Source organism: Aotus nancymaae, unplaced genomic scaffold, assembly GCF_030222135.1.
Source record: "Aotus nancymaae isolate 86718 unplaced genomic scaffold, 86718_ANA_hifiasm-v0.15.2.pri h1tg000010l, whole genome shotgun sequence".
Classification (NCBI taxonomy): domain Eukaryota; kingdom Metazoa; phylum Chordata; class Mammalia; order Primates; family Aotidae; genus Aotus; species Aotus nancymaae.
Window position 1 is genome coordinate 79,191,640 of NW_026988421.1, and position 9,936 is coordinate 79,201,575.

Here is a 9,936-nt window from a genome sequence, read left to right on the forward strand (position 1 = left end):
GCTGGGATGGGACATCATTACCAGGCTGCGGCTGTGTTCAGAGCAGCACGGTTCAATACGGTAGCCATTAGCCTCATGTGGCCAGTTAGATTCAAATAAAACTTAAACATTCAGTTTCTCAGTTGCCGTAGCCCCCTGCCAAGTGCTTGGTACCCATGTGGCATTGGTGCCTACCTATTGGACAGCACAGGCTTTCCATCATCACAGGAAGTTGTGCAGAGCTGGAGTCTCAGGGACTACAGCACCAGTATCATCCTCACTGTGGCTCAACAGCCACCAGCCGTCTCCTGAGTGCTGGGCCGGCAAGACATCTGTAATTACACAGAAACCGAGTCCCACAGCCCCTCCTGAATTTTGCTCTCAGGTAGCCTTGCTCACCTGGCCCGGAAGGTTGTTTCCTGGCAGTCCTTATCAGCCTGGGGTGGGAAGGAAGAGCCGGGATTGCCCAAATGCAGCTCCCGCCTCCTGTCCCCACCCTGTTTCTCCAGCTGGTCCTGCCTGGCAAGGAATCCCAGAGTGATCTTCCTAATTCACTGCTGTGACCAGGGCTGAGGTGGCCCAGACACTGACCCCACTGCTTCCTTTGTGTGCTCTGGACACATAGCCTCTCTCCTCCTGCCACCCCGCTCTCCACCTGAACACCTTCTTGCTTCTCTCACTCCAGGCCCAACTTACATGACTGGCCCTCCAGGAAGCATTTTCTCATCTCTCCTAAGTGAGCTCTCCTGCGTTGGCAGTGCCCGCCCACAGACCCCATTTTTGACACTCAGAACCCTTCTCTGCAGGTATGTTCTTGTATTTGCTTGTTTTCTTGGTCAGGCACACAGCAGATATTCTCTGAGTGCCAACTACACGTCAGGTCAATGCTGGGTGTTGGACAGCCGGAGGGGAGCAGACTACAGGCCCGGCTTTGCCAACTTCAGGCTGGTGGGGAGGCTGACAGTTGGCCAGACTGATCCACCCAGGCCTGATGCTCAGCCAGGGATGAAGGCTGCCTGGCTGGAGGGTCAGGAAAGAAACGCTGAGGTGGAAAGGGCCAGAGCTGACTCTAGGCTGCAGCTGGGTCAGGGGCCAAGTCCAGAGTAGTCTTTGTGGCTGGGGGAAGTGACAGCGATGGCAGGGAGGGTGGGAAACAATGAGGATGCAGGTACACTGGGCAAGTGGGGGTTAAACGTCATGTATGGCAGGTCTGATTGGTGGTACTGGGTGGGCATCTTATCACACTGCTGCACCGTCCCCAGGGGTACAGAAAGGTCTGAATGAATCCCATGTTCTCCAGCCCCAGAGCTGGGCACGCAGTAGGGGCTCAGGAGATGGCTGTGGAATCAATGACCAGATGCTAAGTGAGCCCCTCATGGAAAAAGCTGATGTGTGGGCCTCTCCCTGCCCCTGGAGCTAGAGGTGGGAGTCAGGGAACCCTAGAGACATGCCAGCTCAGCCAGGCTAGGCCAGGGAGGATGGGGGTGGTTGCGGGGAGGCCAGGGAGGATGGGGGTGGTTGGGGGGAGGCCAGGGAGGATGGGGGTGGTTGGGGGGAGGCCAGGGAGGATGGGGGTGGTTGGGGGGAGGCCAGGGTGATTCTCAGTCATCTAGTCCTCTAGTCGTCGCTCCCTCATCCCCTGAACTTTCTCTGAGCTCCCACTCTGTACCACAAGGCCCCGTCCACAGTGAGTTGATACTGCCAGTCCCAGGAGGAAGTAGCCTAGTGTTGGCCTGTCCAGCTGTGCCAGTTGAGGCCATAGTGCTTCCATGCTGGTTGACCAAGATCTGTTGTCCCACAGCCACACCCCCAGTGCTGCAGTTTCATCCCCAAAGCCCCAGCAGATTTGGCCCTCCCGCTCCCTCCCACACAAGCCAGCCAGTGAAGAGTCAAGAGCTGACATGGCGGCGGTCTCCAGGACCCCACCCTAGGGCAGATTCTAACTGCTTGGGACTGATGATGAGATAATTTGCAGTGTCATCCCTGTGTCTAATGTGGATGACCTTGATTTGAAGTGTCTGGTATCTTGTCACCACCTTACGTGCAGTTCTGACCAGTCAGGCAGGCTGGGACTGAAGCTGTCTCCCCAGTGAACCTAGCACTGTGGGAACTCACAGTAGAATTGACTTAGGTGCTGCCACCCAACTCAACTTCACTCATTCCCTTTTCTCTCCTGCAGGCAGCCATGAACTCCAGCCGCCCCGAGCCGGGTCCCCAGGCACCCCTGAGCCCCCGCCTTCAGCCCCTGTCTCAGAGCTCTTCTAGCCTGCTGGGTGAAGGCCGGGGACAGAGGCCAGAGCTCCGCAAGAGGGCCAGCAGCACCGTGTGGCAGGCCCAGCTGGGCGAGGCCAGCGCCAGACCCCGGGCCCTGGAGGAAGAAGGGGACCTGCCTGAGAGTATGGAGCCAGCACGGGCCTCCGGCCCTGAGGCACGACCCAGTGCTGGAGGCCACTGGCGGAGCAGCACTGTGGGCAATGTGTCCACCATGGGCGGTGGTGACCTGTGTCGCCTGCGGGCCCCTAGTGCAGCCGCTATGCAGAGGAGCCACTCGGACCTGGTCCGTAGCACCCAGATGCGGGGACACAGTGGTGCCCGGAAGGCCAGTCTCAGCTGCTCAGCTCTTGGCAGCTCCCCCGTCCACAGGGCTCAGCTGCAGCCAGGTGGTACTTCTGGCCAGGGTGGCCAGGCCCCTGCAGGCCTGGCAAGAGACCTGGCTCCTGAGGATGGGACTTCTAACTCAGCCTGGATGCCGGGGGCAAGTCAATTGTTGGTACCACCACTAGACCCGGGGGACACAACTGCCCACAGCAGCAGTGCCCAGGCTGACCCCAAAGCCCCCAAACAGCCAGCTACCACCACCTGCCATGCTCTGTCCCCAGCTGCTCTATTCTGTGACATGAGGGAGGCAGGGGCTGGTGGCTGCTGCCATGCCCTGCCTGCCACAGGGATCCTGGCCTTTCCCAAACTAGTGGCGTCAGTGAGCGAGTCTGGGCTGCAGGCTCAGCATGGGGTGAAGATCCACTCTAGGTTGTCTGGGGGGCTCCCTGGGCACTCCCATTGCTGTGCCCACCCTTGGGGTCCCACCAGCTTAGCCCCAGAGCCTGGCTCTAGGACAAAAGATGTGTGGACCATGACCTCAGCCAGTGACTTGGCCCCTTCAGAGGCATCCCCACTGTCAGCCCAGGATGCGGGTGTGCAGGTTGCCCCAGTGGCGACCTGCAAGGCTGTGGCCACCAGTCCATCCCTGGAAGCGCCTGTGGCCCTGCACGTGTTCCCAGAGGTAACTCTGGGGTCCAACCTGGAGGAGGCATCGTCCCCTGTGCGGGATGTGCGATGGGATGCTGAGGGCATGACATGGGAGGTGTACGGAGCTGCGGTGGACCCGGAGGTGCTCGGCGTGGCCATCCAGAAGCACCTCGAGATGCAGTTTGAGCAGCTGCAGCGGGCGCCCACCAGCGAAGACAGCCTGTCCGTGGAGGGCCGGAGGGGGCCGCTGCGGGCCGTCATGCAGTCCCTGCGGCGCCCCAGCTGCTGTGGCTGCTCCAGTGCGGCCCCCGAGTGAGAAGCTGCAGCCCCTGGAGCAGGCCTGGGCCCATGGACTTGGTCCTAGACCTGGGCCAGGGACGGTGGGGGCTCCATGCCCCCTGGACCCACCGGCAGCCGGGCACGTCTGTCACCTGAATGTCAGCTGCCTCCACACCACAGGACTGCAGCCTGGGCTTCCTGCCCCACGCAGCTGGGCTGTTTTCTTAAGGGCTTGATTTTCAAGGGCCACATCTCTGCACTTTCTGGGCTCTGAACTTTGAGACAGGGATTCAGCACCATGCGTAGGGGAGATCCTGAATTTTCTGTAAAAGACCTTTTGTTCACTCTGCCCTCAGAACTCTGCTGTGTTTCCTCCTCAGACTCTTGGTGGCTTTATTTTAAGGCAGTGCTGAGAAGTAGTGAATTCTCGACATGAAGTGTGAGGCCCCGGTGAGAGGGACTGCTGGGGTTTTTAGGGAAGGCAACTGATGTTACCAGAGGCCCCCTGTGTGCTGCATACTGTGCTTGTCAAGTCTTCACCACTTCACCCTGGTTTACAGATGAAACCACAGGCATTTGGCAAGGCTGTAGCCGACGTTCCCCGCCCTGGACAGCTGGAAGAAGTGGGACTAAGGTTCAAAGCCAGGGCTGGCTGAGCCTGGGAGATTTCCCTGTAACATGAGCCCAGTCCAGTTCAGTGCAGTTATGTACAAGAAGAATTTACTGAGCGCATCCTCTGTGCCGAGTTCTGTGTTTCTGTGGTGAATGAGCCAGAGGCTGCCCCTGCCCTGGATGAGCTCATGGTGTGGGCTGGGGATGGCAGGGGAGGATGCTGACCATTACGGAGGGCTACCAGGCATCCAGGGTCATTGTGCCAGAGGCTGGCCTGAGGGAGGGGAGAAGGGGCGGCCACTTGCCCTCAAATAAGTTGCAAAGCCTAAAATTGCACTATTTTACCGCATTCCATTGGCTTAAGGATTTCTTCCTAGCTAGTGCAGTTCTTGGAAGGAGGGAGGGCAGGAATGGAGGGGGACAGCGAAGGAGCTTTACCCTGGGCCCTGGGGTAGGGGCTGTGAGGCTGTGGGGCTCACTTGCCCACATGACCTGACCTAGGCGAGGCAGTAGGGGCCAGGGGACTTGGGGAGACAGAAACACAGGGGTTTGGCACAGTCTGACTTCATTGCCCCAAGATTTCTCAAGGCCTGTGAAGAATGGGAGTGGGTTTGTGTTCTTGTCCTGGGTCTTGGTGTTGAGGACTCTAAGCTCCTGGGACATAGCCCCCAAATCCACCCTTGTGAGGGGCCAAAGGGCTACTGTGGGGTCGTGGCCCATGACCTGGCCTGTTCCTGGGGCTTCTTCTGCACCTAGGAGCCCAGGAGCCTCAAACTGGCTCAACTTTCTCCATCTTCAAGGACCTGGTACTCATTGAGGTGGAAATGACTTATGCAACGGTGGGTCAATTTGTAAAGCAGGAGTGACATTTCAACAGGCCACAAGGATAAAGTGAGAAAGGCATGCTTCAGGTCAGATGCCTCCTGAAGCCCCACGATGGACCATTCTCACCCGTAAATGTGCCTTTCCTGTATGCACAGCTGCACCTCTTCTTGGGATTCTGGGCCTGTCGGTCCCTTTGTGTATGTTGCCAGGGCAGGCAGCTCACATTCTGGGAGTGACACGTGGGTATATGCCATCTTCATGCCTGGCCCCGCATGGGGTCTTCAGGAATCATAACCTGTTGGGGCCACGTGGGAGAGAACAGATGACTCTGGGTACGTGGGGAGGGACCCTTCACACAGGACCACAGCTGAGTAGGGTCTTGAGGATACAGGGGTTAGACGGGTGGGTGGAGGGAGGGCAGGACCTGCCAGCAAGATGGAGCAGCCTGGTCAAATATTTGGATGTGCTTGTCCTGCCTGGGCCATGATGAGTTTCTGCAGTGGCAGCTCATTTGGGGTGTTTGTTGGGTTGGGAGGTGGCCAGAGGTCCCCATTGTGAAGATCCTGGTGTAACTGAGGAAAGGAACTTCAGGGGAACTGTGGAAGGGGTGCAGGGTGCGGGGATCAGATTTCAGTTTAGAAATATCCATTTGGCTGCCAGTGGAGAAGAGCAGGGTGCAGAAGAGGTGGGAGGCAGGATCCCGGGAGGCTGTGCCAGGGGATTCCAAGGAGGGGCCTGTTCAGGGGCAATGGAGTGGGCAGCCGGGGGCTGGGTTCATACACGTGCACACTCACACATACACAGGCACTCATGTGTGCAGTGGATTTGGGAAGGAGGAGGCATTTCAGGAGACTGAGGTTTTCAGTTTGAGCAAGAGGAGGGTAAGACCACTACCTGGGACAAGGTGAGTGGTAGGTTCAGCAGGGGCAGAAGGGGTCACATGCCACAGGGTTTGGCGGGGACCAGTGAAACCCACTTCATGAAGAGACTTTCTCTTCTGTCACATGCAGATTCTCATGCATTCATGCTGACTGGGTGCCACTCTGTGCTACCTCCATGCTGCCCTGGCTCGCCAGGATAGCAGGCCGGGCTGGGCCCAGCCAAGCTCCCACTCACCTCATCATCACTGAGATGAATATTTGCAGGGTGGTGCTGGAATCCAACACCTGTGTCTCGGCTGGCGTCCCAGACCGCTCTCCTGGCTAAACCACAATCCTGATCTCCCTAACCCGGCTGCACCTGTAGCTGCTGCCGACAAGTCTACTTAGGGTGACTGCAGCCTCATTTCTGACTGGAACTAGAGACCCCTCTCAACTCCCCTTGCTGTGCCTTCTCCTGGGACAGGCATGATGACTGCAGTGGTTTAGGGCCCCAGAGCATAGCCAGTGGTTTAGTTTACAGATCTTCTCCCCTTGGACTCTAGATTTCTGGCCAGACTTTCTGGGTCCCTCTCAGGCCCCGCTCTGGGAGGTGTTGGAGTTCACTGATGATGTGTTTGTTTGGTTTTGAATTCAAAATAGATACAAATTCGGAGATCAGAGCTTTGCCAGACCCCAGCAGGGATGGGGCATCAGTCCTGGCTGGTCTCGTTTATTTGGTCCTGGTAAATTCTGTTCTTTGGAACATAAACCCCAGAGTCCTAGAGCCCCTTGCCTCAGCACGAATCCTCCCTCTGTCTTCTCCAGGGGCTCTCCACTTCTCCCCACCTGCTATCCTTCGCTGGCAGTCAGGACCCCTGACAGCTGAAGCCTGGCTTCCTGGAGCTTGTCTCCTCTGGGCGTGCCTGTCTTGTGACCAGGACACAAGATGTGCATTCCTTGTCTGGCCCCAGGCACCATCACTCTCACAAGAAACTGATAGAACTGGCCTGAGGTCACAGTACTGGCGGTAGTGAAAAACAGGGATTGCCTGTTTCACTGTGATGTTACCTCCTGTGTCACCTGGATGAGGTCTCTGTTCCCCTAGACATGCTAGATCCTATCTAAGTTTACAAGGGCTGAAGGGGTCTTCTACACGCAGGTCCTAATACATTGGGCTGGGGTTGGCCACTGTAGCTTAGTGGGCTAAAGCTGGAGTTTGAATCTGGATCCACACCTATAGCCATGTGATTTTGAATGAATTACAAGCCTTGATGATCTTCCTCATCTGTAAGATGGGAATGACAATGGTGCCTCCTTCGCAGGCTTGGTGTGGAGATTAAATAGAATAACCCATGTAATGCCTGGCACTGAGTTAGTGCTCAGCACACACTCTGGTGGTATTGGGCACCCCTCTCCTAGCCACATTCAGGGCCAGCTCTTACCCTGCCAGCTTGGCTGCCTTCACAGCCCACATCCAACTACTTTAAAAGTCCCTCATTCAGAGCCTCTGAATTTCCGGGTTCATCGCCCACAGCTTTGCACCCTGCCCGGGACTGTGTCCTCTGGCTGTGGCCTCTGAAAATGTAGTTCCCAGAGTGCATTGAGGAGGAGGGCTACCCCATCCCTCACCACTTGTCTTGGGTTGGGTTCTCCAGAAGCTCCTGTTGAGATGAGGATGCTGGAGTTATTAGGGAGGGGAGAGCAAATTAGGAGAGGGACAGAAGGCAAGGCAAGGTGTGATCTCAGTCAAGCCGGACTGTAAAGGGGAGCCCTGGGTGCAATCTCACCTCAAAGTAAGGACCACCCAGGGGTGGATGGAGCCTCTAGGCACTTCTGCTCTCTGGCACGCAGTCTAGGACGCTCTTAAGGGTGCCAGGATAGGTCTCTGCATGGAGTTGTAGGACCTATTTTGGGGGAAGTTGTGCACAGAAACCGCCAGGGGGAGTCACAGCCATCTGGGGTGCACCCATCAATATTTGCATCCAAGTCATGCCGAGCTTGTGGCCCACAAATGCCCAGATCTTTTCTCCATGCATTTCTCTGTCTCAGTTTTGTTCATGCCAAGCAGCCTTGGTTAGTTAAATGCAGAGCTTGGCATTTGCCCTGTTCAATTCCTTCTCCTTTTTCATTCTGGCCGGCCCGATTTTGCCATCTGAAGCTATGACTAGTCCTTTATCAGTTTTCATCCAACTTGTCAGGCAGGGCAGGGCTGGTATGGAGCCCAGGACATATCGCTGGGACATCCCATAGGTCTGAGTTTCCCAGGTCCCTCCAAATCCACGCCGTCATCATGGGCAAATTAGTTTAAATCTGATCTGTTATGATCTCACACCAGCAGCATCCATCCCTCCTTCCCAAGGCCACAGAAGGAGGGTAGCATAGCCTGACCCGTGTCCTCGTTCTCAGCAAAACTCGTTCTGTAGTGGCCACTTCCCTTTCTCAACTCTTACTTCTGTTTAATAGGCTGGTCTGCAAGTCTGAGAGCAACAGCAAGCTTAGAAGTGTGGACTCAGCTAGGCACAGTGCCTCACGCCTGTAATCCCAGTACTTTGGGAGGCCAAGGTGGGCTGATTGCTTGAGCTCAGAAGTTCAAGACAAGCCTGGGCAACATGGCAAAACCCTGTCTCTACAAAAAATACAAAAATTAGCCAGGCATGGTGGTGTGCCTCTGTAGCCTCGGCTACTTGGTGGGTTGAGGTGGGAGGATTGCTTGAGCCTAGAAGGTGGAGGTTGCAGTGAGCCAAGATAGTGCCACTGTGCTCCAGCCTGGGTGACAGAGCCAGACCCTGTCTCAAAAACAGAAAAAGACAAGAAAGAAGTGTGGACTCTACTTTCTTGCCCTTGTGGAGATTGGGAACTGCCCTCCCTTGGCCTCCCCTGTCTGTCTTGTATTATGAAAGGCTGTTTCTGGCACACCTGGGCTCCTCTGCGCGTTTTCTGGGAGGTGACTGAGAGTCAAGAGAATGGAGCCCTTTTGCAGCCAGCCACTGGTACCTTCCCCACTGAGCCCTTCTTTAGGTTTTCTCGGTCTTTTGATGGGTGTCTTTCCAAAGATGACTGGGGACCTCCTGGATTGAGAGACACGGGGCTAGTTCTGTTGCTGTGGCTACATGGAAATAATAACCAGAAAAACACCTGAGGAAAGTTGATGTTTACTAAAAAAACAAGCGAAACAAAGTGACATGGGCCTAATGGATTGGGGTTGGGTGGTGGGGTCTAACTCCCTTGTCCCATGAGTTGGGTGAATGCCGCCTTTGCTCACTTGTGCAGTGACTCTCACGACTCCCGCCTGGTTTCTCCCACTCCAAGCCCAAGACAGCTCAGCAGGGAGGCAGGTCTGGCCCCAAAATACAAGCTTCCCAGGTGGATATCCTGAAATTCATCTTTCATGGCCCTACTTCATTGGGAAGGAACGTGCAAATCGTGGGAATACGGCCATTGACATCTGGGTCTCAGGGCGGGGGAGTGTGTCTAGTTTTAAGGTGTGCGCTTTTAGCCATGTGCTCCTTGTCTAGTCTGTCCTGCCCTGGAACTTCCCATTTCTCTGCATCTTTCCTGAGAAAAGACAGAGTGTGCTTTCTCTGCATCCTGTGAACATGGCCCCAGGACTGCAGCGCCTCTGTGAGTGCACAGCCATGGACAAGTAGGGGGGACCTCTGCTGGTCCTGCACCCGCTGCTCTGGGTGCCCTGTCATCCCCATCCTTTGTAGGGTCCAGCCCTACAGGGTCCTGTGAGCCCCTCCCTGCTGGGTCGGAGATGAGAAATTGTAGAAATAAAAGACACAAAACAAAGAGATAGAGAAGAGTTTGGGCCCAGGGGTCCACTGCCAACCAAAGCTTGTTATCCGGCAGTGCCCCCAAATGCCTGGATGCTCTGACTTTTATTGAGCACAAAGCTGGGGTAGGGTAGGTAGGACGTGGCATTGCTGGTCGGAGATTGGGGGCAGGGTAGATAGGGCATGGCAGTGATAGGGTCAAGTACATCACGTGTCATTCAGGTGGGGCTCAGGAATTTCTAGTAGCCAAGATGAGGTAAGGAGCATAATGCGTCAGCACTTTTCCATACTTGTTAAGAAAGAACAAAGACATTAAGATTTATGTTACTTTTACTGATTATCTCTTCTAAGAAGAAAGG

The 9,936-nt window shown here is 55.7% G+C and overlaps 1 protein-coding gene across 1 annotated transcript; it reads left to right on the forward strand.

The window, feature by feature from the left end:
• The first annotated feature begins 1,336 nt into the window (after nucleotides 1-1,336).
• Nucleotides 1,337-3,541, forward strand: GPRIN2 (G protein regulated inducer of neurite outgrowth 2). Its single transcript, XM_012472596.2, is given in 3 exon segments — nucleotides 1,337-1,373; nucleotides 1,376-1,401; nucleotides 2,159-3,541. Coding segments are annotated over 3 exon segments (1,446 nt in total).
• The last annotated feature ends 6,395 nt before the right edge of the window (nucleotides 3,542-9,936 follow it).